General features: G+C 39.3%; 1 protein-coding gene across 3 annotated transcripts in view; it reads left to right on the top strand.

Moving 5' to 3' along the window:
* Window positions 1–8,844: 8,844 nt before the first annotated feature.
* LOC143027120 (26S proteasome non-ATPase regulatory subunit 5) overlaps window positions 8,845–23,596 on the top strand; it is a 28,332-nt gene continuing 13,580 nt past the window's right edge. Inside the window, exons 1-6 of one of the 3 annotated variants that reach the window (XM_076188150.1) lie at window positions 8,845–9,070; window positions 14,882–15,026; window positions 17,905–18,147; window positions 18,258–18,510; window positions 21,006–21,206; window positions 21,350–21,459. In XM_076188150.1, coding sequence (XP_076044265.1) covers window positions 8,901–9,070; window positions 14,882–15,026; window positions 17,905–18,147; window positions 18,258–18,510; window positions 21,006–21,206; window positions 21,350–21,459 — 1,122 coding nt within the window. In that variant the 5' untranslated portion in view covers window positions 8,845–8,900. Of the gene's footprint in view, window positions 9,071–10,713; window positions 10,853–14,881; window positions 15,027–17,904; window positions 18,148–18,257; window positions 18,511–21,005; window positions 21,207–21,349; window positions 21,460–23,596 lie in introns of those variants that run through there. The other 2 variants (XM_076188149.1, XM_076188151.1) reach the window with 2 other exon arrangements.

The raw sequence follows: 23,596 nt of genomic DNA on the forward strand, positions 1-23,596 counted from the left end.
AGCCTGCGACATGAACCACACAGATTGCCCATGACCTGAGGGCAGTAGGGACCTCCCTAGTCATCAGAAAGAATCTGTCAGTCAACCAGGTTCTTCAAGCAGGTATATGGAAGAGCCAGAATACGTTCACTTCCTTTTACCTCAAAGAAGTTATGCGGGAATCTTTAGGGAACTATCTTTGGGCCCCATAGTGGCCGCCCAAGAAGTCCTGAAAATGATATACCCCTCCTCAAGAGCACACAGCCGACCCTGACAACTCATCCAGGTTTCTGGCTCGGCAACTGCAGGGATAACTTTCCAAAGTCCTTCTCATACTCTTACATTCCCTTACCTCACCCGCGGGCTCTCAAGCATTCCAAGGGAATCAATTCAAGCCCTTCAGTGGTACAAAAGTGATTATAACCTGTCTGTCTCCACTCCAGGGAACAGAAAGGGGTGCACTTCAAAGTGAGGGGAATGTATAGGGGTCTGGTCAACATAGTCTTAGCACACTAGATTTTCCTTACAGCAGTTTCCCAGGCTAGATAACAACTTCCTTCCCTCCTAAGTCCGAGTCTCCTATTGTAAGGAGTACCGAAGAGTTTGTATTCTTCGGAACAAATGTAATTTTCGCAGGAAAATTAATTTTTCCCTGATACAAACCTGAGGTACTCCTTACCTTTAATGGCCCTCCTCAACCACCCCTCTAAACAGTTCCTTCTCCTTGCCTGACAAACCTTGTGCTTAATTCATACCTGGCTCAGAGAATGGTTATAGTGTGCGAGACTTGTGGTGGAGGGCAAGGGCCCCCCCCCTTGCCCCAATGGGGCCCCTTACTGAGGATAAGCGTTGCCCAGACCCACAGAGTGAGGATTTTAATTTCGCAGTAGAAATATTCGCGCTATGCGAAAGTATCCTATTGTAAGGAGTACCTCAGGTTTGTATCAGGGAAAAATTAATTTTCCTGCGAAAATTACATTTTTAGCGAATTCCAAGCAACTATCTTTTATGTTAGAATATATGAGTTCATTCTTAATTCAACAGAGCATCAGTTCCTTTCATCTCTCCATTTAGATGACATTAAACTAAAAACTTTCTCATAATAAGATGATGGTCTGAATTGATAGTCTCTTTATTTGCAATTGAATGAAAATTTCAGGAACTGTTGCTAATAAATAGTAAATTTCAAAATGACGGCTGCATACACATCCAGATGACCGAGTATTGATAATTGTGTGTGCCACATAATTCAATCCATTTCTTTCTAAGTTCTTTATCTTTGGGTAGTGAAAAGAAATGTATATTTTTATCACCTTTCAGTCTAACGGCATTGCACTTCTGCACTATACAAACTGTTGGCATTTCTATATGTTATTTGTCTGCCTTAGCTACCCCTTTAATCAGAAGATGGAGCTCCGCTCCACACACTGGTGTGTGAGTGACTGACAGCTCTCGTCCCGCGCATGTCATCATCTACCTGCGCACAGTGCGCGGTGGAGAGGTTTTCTGGCTCTCCCTCACCCCCCCCCCCGCTAACGTACCTTATAGTATTCGTTTTACCTTGAGCAAGACTTTGAGGGATTCGAAGAGCCACCAGAACCACCAGTTGAACATAAGAACATAAGAATAAAGGAGACTGCAAAAGACCATAAGGCCTACACTAGGCAGCTCCGTATCCATCACCACCTGTCATTCCCATCCATAAAGTTGTCTAATCGTTTTTTAAAACAACTGATAGTTTCAGCGCTTACTACATGGTTACTAAGTTTATTCCATTCATCGACCACCCTATTAGTAAACCAATTCTTGCCTAATTCCTTCTTAAATCTAAATTTGTCCAGTTTATACCCATTACTGCGAGTCCTGCCCTGTTGTTTTATTATGATGACCTTGTTTGCATCACCCTTGTTATAGCCTTTGATCCACTTGAACACCTATATTAGATCACCCCGCACTCTGCGTCTTTCCAGAGAGTGTAAGTTTAGGTGCCTAAGCCTCTCTTCGTAAGACAAATTTCCGAGTCCATGTATCATTTTGGTCATTCTTCTCTGTACTGATTCTAGTGAATTTATGTCCATTCTGTAGGACGGAGACCAAAACTGTACCGCATAGTCAAGGATGGGTCTAACTATCGCTATATATATATACATATATATATATACATATACATATACATGTACATATTCATATACATATATATACATACATACATATATACATATATATATGTGTGTGTGTGTATGTGTGTGTGTGTGTGTGTGTGTATGTGTGTGTGTCTGCGCTCCGTCCGGTTAGTACTTTCACCTTGCCGAATAGTTTCCGCTATTTCATTCAAGTTTCTCTTTCTTTTCTTTGATCTCTGCCTTTTGTTGAAAAGCTTGTTTAGTTCTACTCTTTCTATTTCGTCTTTCCTGCTTTTAATCTGCATGGTCCTTCCTTTAACTAGGTCATTGGTAGCTTTGAAGTATTTGTTTTCTCTAATACTCTTTGTACTTCCTACTTTCTCTGCCGTTTCCCTAATGATATTTACTAAATTGAAATTCATGTCTTCGACGGTATCCTCATTAGTTCTTAGAGCATCGAATATATTCTTGATTTCTAAATGAATTCTCTTCTTGTTATCCTCAACCTTCGCAAGGCTTATTTTTTAACTAGTTTATTACTTTCGCCTCTGAAATTGAATTCAGCTGTGCAACCTACCATTCTATGGTCACTACCTATGTTTATTTTATTTATGACTGTAACATTGTAAACGATCTTGCTCTCATCTCCTAATATGAATTCTTTGTTCTTTTGGACTTCTTTTGGATTTCTCCAGGTCCATTTACGACCTACACGCTTTTGGAAGAAAGCGTTCATTATCCTCATGTTGTAGTTCGCTGCAAAATTGACTAACATCTCGCCTCTGTCATTTTTTTTCCATCTACTCGAAACAATCCAATTCACGACTCGTCTCCCATCTTCTACCCCTCTTTAGCATTAAAGTCGCCTATTATAAACCTGTACTTACTTTTTTCTTGATCAATTACCTGACTTAGATCATCATAGAACGACTCGATTGCATCGTCTGAACTCTGTGAAGTTGGTGCATAAACCTGAACTATTTTAGGGTGTACCTTTTACACAGTCTAATCACAATCCAAGCTACCTGTCTGATGAAACACACACACACACACACACACACACACACACACACACACACACACCACACCACACACACACACATATATATACACATACATACACCCACACCCATTCACACACAGAAACTCTCTCACACACACACACACACACACACACACACACACACACACACACACACACACACACACACACACACACAAACACACACACACACCATCTCCTCCTCAAAGTCCTTTTTCAGTAGTCCCTTCAGGTAATTTTCCGATGCCTCTTTCAGCTCTTCTGTTGACTGAAATCTGGTTCCCCTGAAGCTGTCTTTCACACACAAACCATCATTTTTACACAAACACGCACACACACACACACACACACACACACACACACACACACACACACACACGTGAGTGAACGCCTTTAGTTTTATGTTCTTATGTTTTATATGAAGAGGAATACATATACTGTAGGTCTTTGTGAGTTTTTATTGAACAATAGTATGGGAATGTATTTTTGTATTTTGTGTGTAGACATTTATTCATTTACATATTTATATATCTTCGTATTAAGTAATTTATTTGTGTTTGTATGTTTAGTTATCTATTTATTAATCTATCTATATTTCTTTTTTATTTGTTCTGAATAAAATTCTTGTTGCCTACATTTGTATCTTTATTACATACCAATGCTTTGATATACATTGAAAAATTAGTTGGAATATATATGAGCTTATAGATCATTGGAAAATCAGTCCGCCTTTAATTATGTTGGTGTACATACTACTTATCAAAATAGTATCTTTAGCTCTTTTGCTGCACAGGAAATGTTTCTCGGTCCAATGAAAGAGTTTGGAAACAGAGATAACAAGCAAACAGCAGTGAAAGTCAAGGAACAATATGGGTTTAAGTTGTTTATTCTTCATACTTCGGTGTTAAGTTCTTCAAAGAGGGTGAATAGGGGTCGGTTCATATCTCGGTTTGAACTTGTGTCGCCGAAATTTGATTTCTGGTCCCCGGGCTCCTATGGTCATCGGGAAACTTTTATTTTCGATGATCAGAAGTGCGCTCAACGGTTCTGGAAGCGTCGAAGGAGTCATTGGGGGAGAAGGAGGAGAAGGAGTAGAGGTTGTGACCGGCCAATTCACCTCAAGCCTTCTCAACGAAAACTTCGAAATTGGACAACGATTGGGATCTGGATTTTTTGGATCGGTTCACAGAGCGGTTAAAAGGTCGACTGGAGAGGCAGTGGCCATTAAGTGCCAACTGGAAGATGTCTCCTCCAAAGCAGCCGACACCGAAATGAAAGCTCTCATAACCATCGGAAGACATCCAAATGTAGTCCGCTTGCATGAAGTTATTAGAGAGGCTGAGGATGAATACATTTACTTCGTCCTGGACATTATGGACTTGAACCTGGAGGACGCCGTCAACCGCATGGCCGCACAGGGCCTCCTCTTTAGCGAGGGCGAGATGAAATCCGTTTGGCAGCAGTGCCTTAACGGAATATACCATATCCACAGAATGGGAATTATTCACTGCGATCTGGCCGCTAGAAACATCCTTCTAGACAAGACCGGCGCAGTTAAAATCACTGATTTTGGATTGGCACTTCCACGGGAGAACATGTGCTTTACCGTAAAAGACGATCTGTTCGACCTTAGTGTCGTTTTTATTTTCAGCGTCGCTCACGAAGATGTCGACGATCTCGATGTACTCAACGGAAAGGTTAGTTCAACTGGAGTAGAACTCGTTGAACATTTGTACAATGGAGATATTACACTTCGGAAGGCCATCAAGTCGAGGTATTTCTGTGTGAAACCTCTCCCACAGAAACCTCAAATCGGCCTGATTCTCTCTTATACCGATCAGGATGAGCCAGGGGACACTTCTCATAATTGAGCGTCTCAAAATTAATTTATAAAGGAAAATTTACTTTTCTTTGCCTATTTCTAAGGCTTTAAAAATTATAAATCATATACATACAAGATATACTGCAATTACTGCTAATAAAGCAATGAAAATACTTATATATAAACTAAAGTATGTAAAATCTAATAGTCGGTATCTCTACCAGAACCAAGTTCAAATAGAACTGTAAGCATCGCTTGATACCAGACCCAATCACGAAAGTCCAAACTCAAAATCTAATCAGTTTTGAAAATTTATGAAAGAATATAGTTCCATTATCAAAAACTTTTAGGAGGAACAAAATTCCATTACTTATGATGATATTACATCATTGAAGAATAAAATTTTGAATTCTCGAAAATTTCTTGAGCATTTTCAAGACAATTGTTTTTCACTGCGAAAAAAAGTTTTCGCCGCTCTGGGAAACCCATCCCTCAGCTGAATAAAAGCATCAGGCGATAGCTAGAGTGTCATGCAAACTTCGCACACACACACACACACACACACACACACACACACACACACACACACACACACACACACACACACACACACACACACACACACACACACACACACACACACACAAACGCACACACACACAGGAGGAGATCGTGTCCATTGGTCGTTCCATGGGGCTGGAGGTAGACGAGGCAGATGCTGCTGATCTTGTTGAGGAGCATGCTGAAGAACTCACGACAGAAGCGCTGAAAGAGTTGCAGGAGATGGCCCACTCGGATGTGATGCTGGAACTCAGCAGTGGGGAGGAGGTCGAGCAGGAGGAGGTGCTAACTTAACGTGAAATTCGCAAGAAGTATCTGATTTTGTAGAGAAAAGGCACCCTGAGAAATTGTCCACAGGGAGAGCAAGTGCCTTGTTTACTGATATGTACCTTTCACACTTTCGCAACATATTAAAAAAGAGGCAGAAACAGACCACTCTTGATCGTTTTCTCTTAAAGCGACCACGCAGTGAAGGTAATGAAGGTGAGACCAAGAGGGCCAGACGTGAAAGTGAAAGTGATGATAAAAAAATAATTGAAAAGCACCCCCCCCCAAAAAAAAAAATAGTTTAGCATAGTTTTAATCATATGAATATGAAAAAAATCTTAGGTATTTTAATTCTATTTGTATTAATGTGTGTGTGTGTGTGTGTGTGTGTGTGTGTGTGTGTGTGTGTGTGTGTGTGTGTGTGTGTGTGTGTGTGTGTGTGTGTGTGTGTGTGTGTTTATAATGTTTAATTGTGTATTTATCATTACCCATTGTACGTGTGTGTGTGTCGTACGCTCTCGTTGCCCTCCCTCCTCCTGGCTCACACCTCCCTCCTCCTGGCTCACACCTCCATTCTTCGCTATCACCTGTCTCCGTGGTAGATGATAAATAATGTTCATCATTCTTATCTATCATTTTATCATTGTGTATGTAATTACTCATGTATCTATCTATATATTGTGCTTGTTTTGTGTAATTTAAGTTTGTTTTGGAGTAATCTTGTATCGCTTGAACGGATTAATTCTATTTCCATAAATTTAAATGGAAATAATTGTTTTGAGATACGATTTTTTTTACATACGACGACGGTCACAGGACGAATTAATTTCGTATCTCAAGGTATCACTGTATCTTTGCATGGACCCATATTATTTAATAAATGTTCATATATATTCAGACTATTTGTCCACACTTATACATTCTTTGAAATAAGTGAATGCTACTCCAAACTTTCTCACGATTCATGTCAGCATGCGCTTATTAAGCAGATTCCAAAAGTCATTATCTCGTGGAAGTTATGTGTGTCGACACGTATTTCAAAGAATGAGGGCATGTAAGTATATGGACATACATTATTATATAGATGCATACACAAGTAGGCTACATATGTTTGGCCCCACACGCTATCAATGTTATTCTCTGTCCCGAATATGGTTTAGGAAATTTGAAAACTTCTCAAACAACATACAACTGTTCATCCTCTGAAGAAAAACGAATATATCATAGTATCGTCCAGGATTACAGGCTTGAAACTAGGTGGACGACTGTGAAATGCCAATGGAGTTGTAGTCTTGGGCAAATAAATTATCTGACGCTACAATCATCCAGGGCCCCGACATGGGTAAGTGCCCCCCCCACACCACCACTACCACCACCTTCCACATCTGATGGTCACTAGCACGATTCACATGTAACATTCATCCACAAAACAACGTTTATACACACATCATTCATACACACAACTCATGATAAATAAATCATGCATTAAAAGTACATTAGGGGGAATTTACTTTACCTTCTTTTCACCAAAAGTGCCGCCCTCCCCCCCCCCCCCCCAAAAAAAAAGTGCCGCCCCGTGGTATTGCCCCCCCCCCCCACCCTGCAATCATCTCAATGTCTCCGATGCGAGACAAGTAACTTGACTTATATATCAGTGAGCTCGACTATAGTACTACGGTCATGTGGTTCGCCTCGGAAGATGACGTTGCATACAAGTTATAATCTCTGAGAGATATGAAGCAGTGAGTTGGTCGAAGTTCTCTGATAAGTTGTATCTGCCTAGGACCAGTATAAATCGACTAAGAATTTACTTGGACGATTGTCAGGGATGATTTTCATAGTGAAAGGTGAATGCAACTGTGCACTACCACGGCGTTTAGCCTCGATGGTTAATTGAATTACATCTGTAATATACAGTGCCATGACAATTTCCATGCTAACAACGTGATCCCTTTCATCCCCACATTAAAACAGCCCATATACGCGCAAGCCGTTGTACAAAATAAGGACTATACAGGCCTAAGAGTCCAGTTACACCAAGCTTACGGTTACGACCTGTTTCCGACCGCCGGCGACCAGGTGGTCGCCAGCCAGTTGCAGGTAGTCCTTAGAAGTCGCTGGTAGTCGGTAATAAGATAGATAAACAGATAGATCGATAGATATATATATATATTACAACACACACTGAATAGTCCCCAGTACATAGATTTTCATCTTATCAACCACATTAAGTTTATTCCATTTCAATTCCTAGCATAGGTTTTGTGTCGCCGACCGATCACTTGATTTTCGGTCGAAGGTGGTCGGTGGTCGGAAACAGGTCGTAAGCTTGGTGTGACTTGGGCTCATGACTGTCAGTGTGTATGGGGAAGTACAGTTCCGAGACAGCTTTCGAATATTTTTCTTTCATGTAGTCCTTTTAAAAGATCAGATGTTAAAAGAATTTAATTGGTTGTTTTTTAATCTAATCGCACAATTATTGCTTTATCCGGAATTATCTTGATTAGTTTAGTATATATTGTTTTTTAACTTAGATTATTTCAAGTGAACCTGGGCACTCGTTCAATTGCTGTCTTATTGTCTACCATAACTTTATGTCTGCATTCATTATAACACTATAGCATCCTAGGTGTTGCCAGGGCAACAGAATCCATGATCGATCATAACTTCGGACCCCGCAATACCAACAAGGACAAGAGTCATCAATTATGTAAGTTAACCCCAGAATGACGCTGACAAGCACAACAGTACTCAGCCCAATTACTGGTTTATGAAACTATCAACATAAAAATTCAAACAATGTCATGAAGCTTCATGCATTGACATATATAAGAAAAATGCCAATAATTTTCGCTCCTAATTTTTATTATATTTCTTATGCATTGTTTTCTATCTGATTTTATTCTTATAGTTTTGAGATTAAAATACATATATAATATCTTAGAATTGAATAAGAACATTAAGATACTAAGAAATTATTTGAAATATTTACATTATGGTAGTTACGTAGTGATTTAAGTTTATTTACTTTGTTTTGTCATAAAAACATATATGGTACTTGTTTACCCTTTTCCAGCAGGACTGTTGTTCCGTGACAAAGCAAACTATGGAAGAGGTGATTAGGGTTTTGGGAGAGTTGTCTCTCTCAAATGAGCCAACTAAACACTTGCAAGAGTTGAAAACTGCATTGATAACTGCCAAATCATCTCGTCAACCTTTATCTCCAGGAAACCTTGATCTACACTCTTTGTTTGATTCTGTGAATACAGATAATGGGTAAGTTGTTAATTATTAACTTTGACGGTATCGAGGGGAGATGTTTTCGAGTTTAGTTTCTAATAGCTGCCCATATGATTAATTTTTATTCTTAATGAGCCATACGTCATGGGAGACATCTACTCAACCAAATGTTACCGATAGTTTAGCCAGTTTGTTGAAGAAATGGTCAAAATACTGATGATCTTGTACTAACAGATACTGTTGAGGCCTTTTTCAAGTATTTTGGAGACTTGGTAAGGTGTCCCATTGTATTATATGTCAAAACTAGTTGCATATAAGATTCTAGTGTAATAACTTGATTGTTTGTATATATAAAAATATTAATTGTGGTTTTATGGATATAGGACACAAGTCAACAGTGCAGTTTTGGAGGGTAGGTTGAATCACTGAATACTAGGGTTCTTTCATGTATCAAATATTGGCATTCTTGGAATATAGTGGTCCCATCTGGCAACACAATGTGCTGGTTTCACATTCCCCAACCCCTCTGGGTAAAATTTTAGTTGTGCACACCTACGAGATATAGCAATAGAAAATTAATTACTGTATTAATTTTGTGAATTATAATAGATCAATATAATATGCAATTTTCTTGGCGGAAATCAATAACAAAAAAGTTCAAACGTATTTTCTAACAAAGTCATGGAGGTTGAATGATATGCCATGTTTATTTTTATAGGTGCTGAGGTCAAAAAAATGATAGGATGATAAATTAGTCCATTCTAACCTAAGCTACCTAGCCTAATCTAACTAACCTACAAAATCTAACCAATGTTTAGTAATCCAGTACCTCAAATTCTAAAGATCATCTGGGTCGTCGTCGTCGTTATGGATACTGATGGCCTGATGATTATTGTACCTTAGGCAATTAACAGATGACGGCAGAACCCCGTCTTCTCTCATAAAGTCCAAGGAAGCCCTATTGTCTATGTAACAGCACTTATTAATGTCATTTGGAGTTGGAGAACACCCAATCCAGAATGTGAAAGCAGTTGTCTGATAGTAACTGGACTGGCAAGGCATACATACCGTATCCTAGCAGCTTTGTTTGTTAGTAAATTTGCTTGTAGCAAGGTATTTTGTTTTTTATTTCTGCCAAGAAAATTGCTTACTACGTTCATGTATTATAATTTACAAAATTAATATTTAATTTTCTAATGCTATATTGCGTAGGTGTGCACAACTAAAATAATACCCCCATCTGATGTGAAATATAGCAGTTTTAATTGCCAGCAACATTGGTAATGTTTTGGACATGCACACATATAGCAGTAGAAAATTAATTATTGATTTTGAAAATTGTGATACATCAACATAATATACATTTTTCATGACAGAAATCAATAAGAAAATGTTGCTAAAAGCAAGTACATTACTGAATGAACCTACAATCATAGGATTAAGATGCCATGTTGTCTGTCTAGTCCTGCTAAAAGCAAATGCACTATTAAACAAAGCTGTGACCATAGGATCTGGAATACGTCCTCAGTATTTCCGTCTGTACCTTGCACAGTACATATTGTTAAAACAGTGCTACAGAGCTGAGATTTATGCATTCCTTAATGCTATGCAACTCCTATACACCCCACAGTCTGCTCGGATACCAAAACCAACCATCAACATCCTTGACGGGGACGATCTTGGTGACCTATAACATTAGAGGTATTGCATTACTAAATGCAGGTTAGGTTAGAACAGACGAATTTATCATACTTTAATTTCGTTGACCACCGCATCTATCAAAACAAAGATGGCATCACAAGCAGCCCCAGCCACTCTGTAAGTGTATCACTTTTAGCAACCTTTTCTGATACTGATTTCTGCCAAGAAAAATGTATATTATATTGATATATTATAATTTACAAAATTGATATTTAATTTTCTAATGTTATATAATGTAGGTGTGCACTTTAAAAAATTTACCACATTTAATTACCAAAAGTTGAAATTATCCTACAATCTTAGGAATCTTGGGAACTAGGGTTTTTCAGTACAGGAGGTAGGGTGACACCTTTTCATGCATGTAAAGATTATTATTATTATTATTATTATTATTTATTTATTTTTTTTCCCACCCATATACCAAGGGCTTCAAGGCATACACCCATTCCACTCCTGTCCTCCACCTGTGTTTCCCTTTAATATTATCTCCTTGTGGATGGATGAAGGGTCATGCCTGTCGCCTGCCCACTGTCTGGGTCAGAAACAATGCAGCAAGACACGGCTCACCCACAGTAGGGCCACTTCATTTACACAGCAACACCCCCCCCCCCCCACTGTCCCCTCATGATGAAACAATACAACACCAAATCATCTTGGACTGTGAGGGAATACAAGATGTTAGAAGAAAATTTAACATAAGTGAAAAGACATCAATAGAAGAAATACTTTTGATTAAAGATCTAAAGTATATAGAAGAAGTGTAGAAATGGAGAATAAGAAAAACAGTAGAACCCAATAACTTTGGAAAGAGAAAAAATACTAAGTTGCTGCCGTTTCAAGGGCAACAGCGCAAAACCACCAGATCAGCATCCTTCAGTCACCCCTATCCCTTGCCTTCTCCCTTTTTTACACAACAGACATTCCCCTCTTGCTCAAAGCCCCCTTCACCCTATCCATTCATCTCATCCTTGGTCATCCCCTCAAGTTTACTCAAACTACCTCTGCTTTCCACACCTCTTTTGTTAATTTCTCTTCATTCCTTCTTTCCACGTGTCCAAACCATTCCAATAATCTTTCATCAGCCCAGTCTGCCAGCTCCCTTTCCATCCTGGCTCTCCTCCTCGCCTCCTCATTTCTCACTCTATCCACACTTGTAACCCCTACCATACTATTCAAACTTGTAACCCCTATCATACTTGTCAGACTTTTCATCTCAAACAAATTTAGATTTCTCTTTTCTGCCTCTTAAATTCCAAGTCTCTGCCCCATATATGTCATAGGCATAATCACCTCTTCATATAATAATTTTTTGTACCCATTCCCAAATGGCTATTTCTTGTAACACTTTACAGTCCCCCAAGATATTTTCATGCTTTTCTCAATCTACAGTTTTCCTCCACCCTCACTCCTTCCTTTCTTGCCACATGCAACCTTAAATACTTGAAACTATCCACTTTCAGTCTCTCTCCTTTAAGACTTACTTCCAACTCTGTCATCCTCTCTCCTTGTACAAATCATCACCTTACTTTTACTATTAACTTTCTCCTATTGCATACCTTCCCAAGCTATGCCATTAACTGCCTTCATCCCTCCTCTGACCCTGCCTCAAGCACAGTGTGATCCACAAATAACAACTGGCACGCATCCCACTTCTCTCCGCTATCCCCAACCATCTCCAATCCCCTGCCCATTACCCTCACATTTACCTCCTGCACCACCCCATCCATGTACACATTGAACAGCCATGGCAACATGACACAGCCCTGATGTAGCCCCATCTTTACCTCAAACCACTCGCTCTCTCCATATCCATTCTGAACACAGGCTCTACTACTCTCATAAAAACTTGTGACTGCCCTTAACAGCTCTCCCCCACTCCCATATATCTGCAGTATTTCCCACAGTGCCTTCCTGTCTACCCTGTCATAAGCTTTTTCCAAATCCATAAAAGCCCAAAAACATCTTTGGATTTTGCAAAAAATTTCTCACAAATTTGCCTTGCAACAAAAATCTGAGCTACAAATCATTTACCTCTCCTAAACCCACACTGCTCCTCATCCTCGTTCCTCTCCTAATCCTCTCAGTTAAAACCCTCACATAAGCCTTTCCAGTTACACTCAAAAAACTGATCCCCCTAAAACTACTACAATCACATTTGTCTTCTTTTCCTTTGTATAGCGGAGCTATAGGCACTCCTCCAGTCCTCTGGCACTCTTCCTTCCCTTGAAATGATAAGAAATGCATATTTGTGGAAAAACAAGCGAAAGCCTAATCAAAATCGTGGTAGTCTTGCATTCACTTAGTTATGGGTTGGAATCCTGGAATTCTCTGATTCCCAGCAGTAACTGTCACTTGCCCCAACAGTCCAACCACATAGGACAAAGGAGATCTCTTCAGCTGCAGTCACCAGTGTCTATGCATAGGCTCCTCACCATCTCTTTTTTCCCACCAGTCCAGTAATTAGTGTTTAAAAGTGTGGGGAATGCACATTTAGGGAAAACTTATGAATAATTATTTTTTAAAAGTATAAGAAATTCCTGTTCTGAAAATATGAATAAGTAATTAGTTAAAGTCCACTTTTGTAAGTAGGTCCAGGGAAAATAAACGAATCTAACACCTCAGGTAAGATGTTAGGTTAGTAAAGGTTTGGTTAGGTTGAAGTTGAATGTGGTTGATAGATTAGAACCAAACACCAACTAACCACAGAACTTGCTCATATGGTTTTCTTTATCTATACCATCCATGTTTTCTTTGGTCCCTTGCTGTCATTCCCAATAACACCTCAGATTTATCTGTGCTACTGTTTCTCCAAGTGCCATATGTACCCCAGTACTTGCACAAATTCTCTTATTCTATGATTTGTCATATTTCATAACTACATAGCCCTCAAGCACCTCATTCCCACTATTTTCACATGTCTTCTCTCTCCTGCATTCATCACTGTGAAAAAATTGCCTCATATACTCATGAATAGTGTGAGTTTTTATTATAAAAGTTTTACAAAAAAGGAAATGGGGGGTGAGGGGGGTCACTGTAAATGGGTAATGTTTTTGAATGTGTTTAGATTTGTGCATTTTTGGTGACCGTAACTTATCAGATAGGGCTACAGAGTGACAATATCAATAAACTCCTTTAACCTGCCTCCCATAGCCAACATTTTTCCTTTTTGTTGCTCTGTGAATATCGGAACTTCATTCACTATGTGCACCACTTATAATCTACAAAAACTATATAAATGAACACTCGATGTTGTTGTTTTCCTTTTTCCAATCTTTGTGCACTTTCATTTGCAAATGTTTACATCACTGAGGTATTGCTTTCCCAACGGCACCTATTTTTTGTCTGATACTTACCTAACAGGCAGTAACAGATAACAATATTTTATTTAGATAATTTTTGGAAAAGAGGAAAATAGAATACTTGTAAAGAATTATAGATAAGACATGTGTACCACTGATCCTGACAAAAGGGGTTGTCATTGAAAAGGCAATACCTTAGTTATATAAACGTTTGCAAAAGGATGATGCACACAAAAATGACAGAAAAAACTATCATTAATTTTTCATTTACATAAAGTATGTGTTGATTTTAAGAAGAATAACTAGTGGATGAGGTTTTGCTCTTCATGTAGCAACAAAGGAAAGAAACGTAGGCTATGCAGGAAACAGGCCCAGGGTAAAGGAGCAACCCTAGTCGGGCATGAATGAAAGCATGTGTTTGGTATCTATATCTTTGTTCATGTCAGATACTTTAGATAGTTTTCTGCCCATTTTAGAGTATCTTTGTTAAAAAAAAAAAAAGAATTTGCAGTAAATGTGTCCAGAATAATGACTAGCACTGTAGTATTCAATAATGGTAGGCCTACTAGTAAGGTTCAAAAGCTAGGGTTGCATTATATACAAGGTGCATGAAAAAGTAAGCCTTTTACAAAAAAAAAAATAGGGAACACTCAATACATGAAGTCTGCTTCAACATGAGTATATATGGTACATTATTAGTCCTTATTAATTTTTTCTAGAATTATGTGATATGAACAAAGAATGTAATGTTTGACATATTTTACCTACTGTTTATTTATTTTTTAGCTAATATAAAGTTTTTAAAAGCCAATGATGCATAAAGTTCACAAGTTGAATTGCTTGACAGGGAGCAGATTGACTTGGCAGTGGATATACTAAGTGAATTCCTGCCTTTGTATGAACCTCAAGCTGTCCTGGAGAGGTTCAGTTGGTATTTATTACGTGGACTTATTCATCCAAATACCAAAGTTAGAGAGCTCATTATCAAGCAGGTAAGAATAGATTATCGTTTATAATCTGTAAGTAGTTTCAGTACATTTTTTACAGGTACATGGGAGAGTTCATTTATAAGTTTTCAAAACTTGTTTTATTTTTGTTGTTGACTGGTTGCCTTCTCCATTTTGTTGTTTACTATTAGAGTGATGATGGTGTCTCTTGGGGTGGATAATACTCACTCCGCTGGATCTTGAACCTCATGTAGATTCTGGTTTGCCAACAGTAAGCTTCTCCATGTCCTTCGGACCTGTGCTGCTTCCATCCAGGTTGCTTTATTTATTCCTCTTCTGTCCATCTCTGCATCCACACCATCCATCCATCTCATTCAAGGTCTCCCTCTGGGTCTTCTTCCAGGCATTCTACCCATCATAACTCGTTTTGGAATTCTATGGTCCTTCATATGCGCCACATCCCCAGCCCATATCAGTTTTGTTCTACTTATAACATCTATTATTGTCTCTTGTTTAGTTATTTCTCGCAGCTCATTATTGTGTCGCCCTCTCCATCTACAGGGGGTCACCGCAATTCGACAGGGATGGGGCGGTCTATCATTGGTCGAACCTGGGTTTTGTCGAATCATGATGCAGTTTTTCCCATAGGAATACATTGGAATTAGGGGGGATAAGGACCGACCTCCAGCCCAGAGCCCCCCAAAATATCACTATGACCTCTAAAAAACACAAACTTAGACTAAATCAGTAATATTAAAGGCTTCATTTATATCTAATTTTATTTATTAAACACATTAAGCTGCTGTACAGTACATTTTTGGTGGTGGATGTTGTAGCCTGCAAGTTCTCCCACAGTGACAAGGCACGCTCCTGCACAACCCCCATGCTGATCGGCATCTTGTGTTGTGTCCTGTCCTCTATCCACTTGATCAACATGTCCTCCATCGTGTCGAGACGGGAGTCCCTTGAGCCACGGAGAACAAGGGAAGTCGTGGAATATGTTGATGCAGCGGCCTGGCAGTACTTGTCCCTGTTCTTCCAAATCATTGATACTGTTGATCTCGGGACACCCATTTCCGCTGCAACGGCAGAATGAGCCATACCTGCCTCACACTTATAAGCTCAAGTTTATCTTTGAAAGGCAGGAAAGTGTGTTTCGTAGGGGTGGGGCCGGAGGTGGATTTGCGCGGCATGGTGGAGGTGGAACATCGGAGCGTGGCTTGCCTCGATGATGGCTGGGGCGAGAGTGAGGCAGAGTGGCACATCGGGAGTGGCGGCAAATTCGAGTGGGTGGGTGGCGCATGAGATTTGAATGTAGAATTGTCGAGTTTGGCCGTCGAACCTTGAGGGTTGGGTATAAATTAGCTACTGTCGAATTTGCGATAATTCGAATTGCGAACAGTCGAATTGCGGTGACCCCCTGTATTCTCATTTTCATCAAAAACTGGCCCAGTAATTCGCCTCAATATTGTATTCTCAAACACCAGTAGTCTTTGTTCCATTTGTTTTGTTAAGCTCCATGTCTCACTGGCATATAAAACTATAGGTTGTAGGATTGTATTGTAGATTCTTAATTTTGTATTTCTTGATATACTTTTCTTCTTTAATATTGGTACAAGGCTAAAATAACATCTGGGTAATGGGGAATATATATAAATAACCCAGTTTTCATACACAAAACCACTGAAAGGCTCACAAACACCATACAAGGAAAGATAAAATCCCGAATTTCACATCCAAGATAGCTTCTGTAATGAAAGGGAGAAATTGTATAAAAGGGATGAAGAAACTCTTAGAACAAGATCAAAAGAAAAAAAATACAACTGTCTGGCTTGGAAAGGTTGTATTTATCTAGTGTTTACTTAGTTGTATTTTACAGGAAGGGTAGCTATGCTCATGGTGTCCCATATTTCTATCTCAGTGTCTAGTTTGCTTTTAAATTCATGAATGGTTTTTGCACACACTATTTTTTTGTCCAGTTTGTTCCAAGTGTCCACCGCTCTATGTGGAAAACTGTTCTTCTTCAGATCTCTTCTATAACTGTGTTTTTTTAGTTTCTTTCCATGTCCTCTTGTGTTTCTCTTGTCCCAATTGTCCTCTCTATTGAGTATGGACAATGTAAAGTGCATGTAGATGAAGGCGTCATCACTGACACCGACCCACTACCCTGTGTCTTGCTGCATTGCTTCTGTGCATTTCTAGTCAGCAAAAACTTGAGACAACAGTTGATTGGTTGTCTTTCTGGTGACAATTTTTCTTTAACCATCACTCCTAGGTTTATTTCATCCATTGATTTGGTAATTATCAATCCCCATTCTGTAGATCAGGGATGGCCTATTCATTTGTAGCCAATATCTTGCACTTCTTCACATTGAAACTTGTTTCCCACTCTTGGCTCCATTTTTATACTTTATCTAGTTTCTTTCATTTCATGATCTGTGTGTATTTATCTAGTTGTCTCTTACGAGAAGGGGGAGCTAAACTTGTGGTGTGTGCATGCATGTATGTGTGTGTGTTGGGTGGGTGCGAATGTATTGGCAATGCTGAATTCACACCAAGTTTTAGCTTACACCAACTTTTAGAATGCCAAGTTTAAGAACTCTAGGCTGTACATGTTGATAAACAAAAGTTCATGCACTCTTGTTATTTGTTACCTCTTAAGTTTAACTGCATTTTTGCAATTTTTGGTAGCCATAAAAAGCTCATTTTATATTGAGTCAAAACAAGCATAATTTCAAAAGTATTTTTGTATTAACACTGGATTTGATAATTTTCAGATTGTTAACTGTAGAAAATGAAGGAGGGCAGATAACAACATGTTTGCCCTCCTTGGTAGCCATAAAAAACTCATTTTGTACAGAGTCAAAACAAGCATAATTTCAAAAGAATTTATTGTATTAACACTGGATCTAATAATTTTCAGATTGATAACTGTGTAGAAAATGAAGGAGGGCTAACAGCATTCCTTGCCAACCAATCCTATGTGATAGCAGTTATTTCTGCTTTGGGAGATGAATCTCTTTCTGTATCCAAATATGCTGTTTCCACCCTTCTTCAAGTTGCGCATATTCCGGCAGGCTTACACACAATTTTTACAAATGAAACCATCTCGTCCTTACAGCAGAGTATGGCAAAATCAGACTCTGCAAGGTTTAATGTATATGAGGTATGGCTACATTATTGTTATGCTTGTCAGCTGGTCATAAATCTTGTTATTTTGCAATAATAATGATAAAATGAAACTTGTTCATATCCAAGCTATTTAATTTTTTCCAGGCTATCATAAAGATATCAGTAATTAGCCCAGAAGCCTTGCAAGTAGTTGCTAAAACTGGTCTGCTAGAGAAATTAATCAATGAGGTCACAAGAGGGGACATTCTCACTCAGCTGAATGCATTGGAACTCCTTATTCCTCTCGTTCTTACGGAACATGGCCTGGCACTATTACACGAAAGTGGTGTTGTCTCTAAGCTGCAATACTTACTTTCCTTAGCACATTCAGATCCTATGGCTTCTCTACTTGTTCCAGGTATGTATTTGAGACCTAATAGCTTCTAAACATACCATATTCATACATATATTAAAAGGTCTTTCCCCCTCATAAGTGGACCTGCCTATCCAACACTCATTTGTTGTCCCTTCTGTTTTAACTCCCTGTCTTTTGTCCACTATTTGGGTCAAAAATATTTTTAGAATGAAATGTTGTTTTAAACATGTTATTTATGTGATCGGGATTTCCAAGAACAGTACTTAGAATATATGAATCTATCCCATACTGGGGTATTGACTCCATAGTTCATGTAGTCATTAGTTTAGGGACCCTAGTACACATTAATCTATATTACAGTCTACTTATAACAGTGTGAAAAAATAATTTGACATAGCCTGAAGTTATTTCTCCCCCTCTTCTCTTTTTCTGCATAAGGGGACAGAGGGGTGGGTCATTGATTTAATGAAGTGGCCTTGCTGTGGATGTGCTGTGTTTTGCAACACTGCTTTTGACCCAGGGCAGTGGGCAAGACACAGGGATGACCTGTCATCCAGGAGGAGGCAAGATAAGTGGGAGGGAGGGGGTTGAATGGGAGTGGAGTATGTGGAGATGGAATGGGTGGGAGTGGAGTTTATGCCTTTGTTTTTTGGCTACCTCCATTGCAAGGGGGGGGGAAGCCTTTGGTATATGTATGTATGTACTTGTAACAGAATGATGAGATACTTTTTTGTTCTTGCTGTTCCACCTTTCTGTTGACTCGTTGAACCTGTCTTTTACCACTTCTAACATTTCACCTCTTCCCTTACTAATCCCCCTTTGGTCTGGGTAGGAGAAGAATGGCATTATGTATTTGCATATGTCTTGTGGAAAATGACTGAATGGGATAGAGTGAGAGAAATAGGGATCCCCCTCTGTATTTTTCTCCATCAAAGAGTCTGTACATAAGATGGTCTTAGAGAAGGACTCTAAACAGAACCCATAATGTAGCAATGGAGATGAACCAGCTCCAGATACCAAGCCCTGCTGTAAAAGCACTCTGCCTTGCTGCATTGCCTTTGTCCTGAGCAGTAAGGCAGCGAACAGAGATGACCCTATATTCATGAGATGCAGAGATGGAAGGGTTGCAAAGTGAGGTATAATCTATATGAAGTGGGTGTATGCTTTGACTGCCAACCTCCCCCTTGTAAGAGGGAAAGGGTATTTGGTATGTAAAGTGGACAGTTGATTCATTACATTTTATTGCATTACTTTAAATAACTCCTGTACAATGGATCCCTGCCTATCTACAACTTGCCATTCGTGACCCCTCGTATCCACGATTTTTCTTAAGGAACCTAACTAATACATATTTGCAATTATCCTGTCTATCCACAAGAGGCTTGCATCTCGGAGCTAGTACTTACTTGAAACCTTATATATATATATATATATATTTTTTTTTTTCTAATTTAAACCTTAAGATTTGTCATTTAATTTCTAAATACATTTGTTAGTTAAAAACAGGCAAAAGAGTATACATAAGTTAATATGAAATTTAGATATCAACAAAAGGGGCACATCCATTATCTGTGATTTTTTGCTATTTGTGAGGGGTCTTGGAACCTGACCCTCATGAATACTGAGGATTCATTGTGCATTGCATTTAGTGGGATTTGAGGCAACAGTTGTTATTATTAGCCTTTAAACATACCAAGGAGTTTTTCCCCCTTATAAGGGAGGTAGCCAAGTCAAAAGCCATGCACTCACTCCCACCCATCCCACTCTATCCATCAACCTTTCCTCCCTCTCATCTTAGCTCCTCACGGATGAAGGGCCCTGTCTCCTGCCCACTGCCCTGGATCAGAAACAGTGCAGCAAGACACAGTACATCCACTGCAAGGCCTCTTTAGTTAATTAGCAAACCCCCCCCCCATCTCTGTCCCCTCACGTAGAAAATAGAGAGGATGAAATCCCTTCGTGGTGCATCAAAACATTCATGCATAACCACTCCCTATTCCTCCCCCCTGGCCATCCCCTGCTCCATCCCTTCCTTGCATTACAGTATCATCCATACACAGCCATTCTCCACTCACCCTTATCTTCTGCCTTCTCCCTTCCTTCCTCAACAGACATTCCCCTCTTGCTCAAAGCCCCTTTCACCCCATCCATCTATTTCATCCTTGGTCATCCCCTCAAATTCATCCCATCCACCTCTGCCTTCCACACATATTTTACTAATCTTTCTTCACTCATTCTTTCCATGTGTCCAAACCATCCCAATAATCTTTCATCAGTCCCATCTGCCATCTCCCTTTCCATCCCCACTCTCCTCCGCACCACCTTGTTTCTCACTCATTCTCATTCACTTGTTAGTAAGACTCTTAATTAGAAGATTCATCCATAGGTGATAAAGTTCTCACTCCTGTTGCTTTTGTGATGATTTAAATGAAAGATGTTAGAGATACAAATATTAGATTTTTTAAAAAGTATTGTGTTTATACTTTTTTATGTATACTATGATCTATTAAAGAAATTCTTGTTTTCTTTCAATACAGGCTTGATCAAATTTTTTGGAAACCTTGGTTATTCTATGCCAAACCATCTAGCTAAAGAATACAACTCAGTGATGCATGTCATATTTAATTTAGCCACAGGAAAATTAGATATGGGAGAGCCTTCTTTTCAAGTTTTAGCTATTGATACATTAGCTCATATTGCTACAACTGCTGAAGGGAAAATTGTTTTGGGAAAGTTCCGTAAGTAAAGATGTTTATGTGTTATACCCAGAAATCTGGAAAGTGCACTAATTGGAATAAAATAATTTGGTTGTCATAATAGAGTAGATATGTTCTTCATGTATTTAATTTTTCTCTCATTGCCTTTTTTTTTGCCACTCCAGAAAATGAAATGGATCAGGTACTTCACCATATGGGTGAGCGTATTCAAACAGCTCCAACAGATCTAAGAGTGCGTATGCTTGAGGCTATGGCAGAACTCTTCAGTGTTGAAGTTAGTAGCTATAATGGTATCGTGCAAGTTCTGTATAGTATTGTACCAATAATTCATGTGACCATGATAGTGAATATTAGGCATTTTGTCACTGCCATGTCGTCTTATTAGCGTAGGAACTCCAGGCAGCTCATAAGTAGTGTATTCACTTCATGCATGAGTGACCTGAGTTCAAATCCCATGATGAACGCAAACATGGATGCTGATAGTAAGGCCTTGTAATCATGTACTACATATGTTTGCATTCTGTCAGGCTTACCCAATGCCTTATACAAACAACACGCATCCACATAACCAAAGATTATCTAACACCTTCCTACCACATTCACACACTACTCTTACAGCAAATCCTTAGCAGATCTGGATGAAGGTAGGGCTATACATATGTGGCAGAAAAGATTGACCTTCAGCCCTAATATCTCTCATTGACTGCACAAATTTGAAGCAGTCAATACATTAGTAACTAAATTGATACTCCAGTTAATCAGAATGGTGATCACTATTAACTCGTACTATCAATCCTTTCTGCTACATGCATATACCAATAGGTCTTTTACCCCGTATAAGGAGGGTGGCTAAGTTAAAACATATATTGCCCTACACTCATTGCACACTCATCCAAACACCCAATCATTATCTCTTCCATCCTCCACATGGATGAAGAGTTATGTGTCTCCTCTACACTGTTTGGGTCCGAGGCAATGCAGCAAGACACGGCATTTTCTGTTATCCTCCTTAAATCTATCCTTTGCCACCACTATGACACCTCCTCAGCACGATAGTGTCCTCAAGGAAAGAAGTTCTAATTATTGGTGATAAAATACAATGTACTGTGTGCGTGATTATTTTTTGTGGTTTTGTAGTAAATGATGAATCAGATCTAGGTGTCAAGACATTTCATGAAGTGACGCATTATAGGGTTTTTTCGTTACCCCTTATAGCTGGTATTCTTATGTCCTTGGTAGACCAAGTTTATAGTTGTTGGTGAGAAAGTGAGGGAATTCTTCTTTGCATTGATGATTGAGTCAATTGGTTGATGCTTCTGCCTAATCAGCAACTGTGAGTGACCCAAGTGTTATTAATGCAACGTGATCCTCTCTGGTTAATAGCACCTTCACCTATTGGCACGTGTTTCCACTACCACCATTGAATTTCAAAGAATCTCGGATCTGTTAGTGAACAATAGCTACTTACAGTTTTTAACATGTATAACCCCTTTTAAAAGGAGTGACAGAACCAAAACACATACATACATACATACATATACCAAGGCTTTTTCCCCCTTCCAAGGGAGGTAGCCAAAAAGGGAAAGGCATAAAAACACTCCCACCCATTTCATCCCTAAATACACTCCACACCCCTCCCACCCTTCCTCTCATCTGAGCACCTCCAAAACACACTCCCACATAATAGGTAGATAAAATCCATTCATTCACACCCCCACCTCAGCACCATAAAGGTGAAGGGTTACCATGTCCCCCATCACACTGATTGTGTTAAAAGCTGTATAGGAAGGCATAGCTCTTCCATAGTAAAACCCAACAGCAAGAGATGGTTAATCATCCATTGCTTCATCATATGAACTCCCCCCCCCTCCTCATCCATTCAAAATCATTTATGAAACACGACGAATATCTCTTTGAGCCATGTTATTCTTTCATCCATTTACAATTTCCTTCCATTCATTCATGTCTTTTGCACTTTCATCCCTGCTTAACATGTATCCAAATCTCCCCTTCATTCCATTCATAGGGACCAGTGATGGGTACCTGCATGTTGTGGTTCAGCAAGGTGGACAGTGGAGCTACCTATTTTCAAACCTCCTCAACCTGCTCGCCTCCATCAGGAGGTGCAGCTATGAGGTGATGACATTCAGTCTCCAGATGGGCTCAAGATCTCTCTCCATTAACTTCATCTGTATTTATTATATTTTTTTCACACATCGGGAGCTGGCAACTGGTGACTGCTCTCCTCTTCATATTGACATAGAAACACTCCCATACTGGTATACCATAGACAGCAGTCAAAAGATTCTTCCCAGAGAGATTTGTAGGAAGTTCTGAGGATTATTACCCACTAAGGCTGTAGGTTTTCCACTTGGTGAAACTTGAGGCAACAATCGATTAATTGACCCCAT

The sequence above is a fragment of the Oratosquilla oratoria genome, chromosome 7, assembly GCF_046742065.1.
Source record: "Oratosquilla oratoria isolate Oo_2021 chromosome 7, ASM4674206v1, whole genome shotgun sequence".
Lineage (NCBI taxonomy): Eukaryota > Metazoa > Arthropoda > Malacostraca > Stomatopoda > Squillidae > Oratosquilla > Oratosquilla oratoria.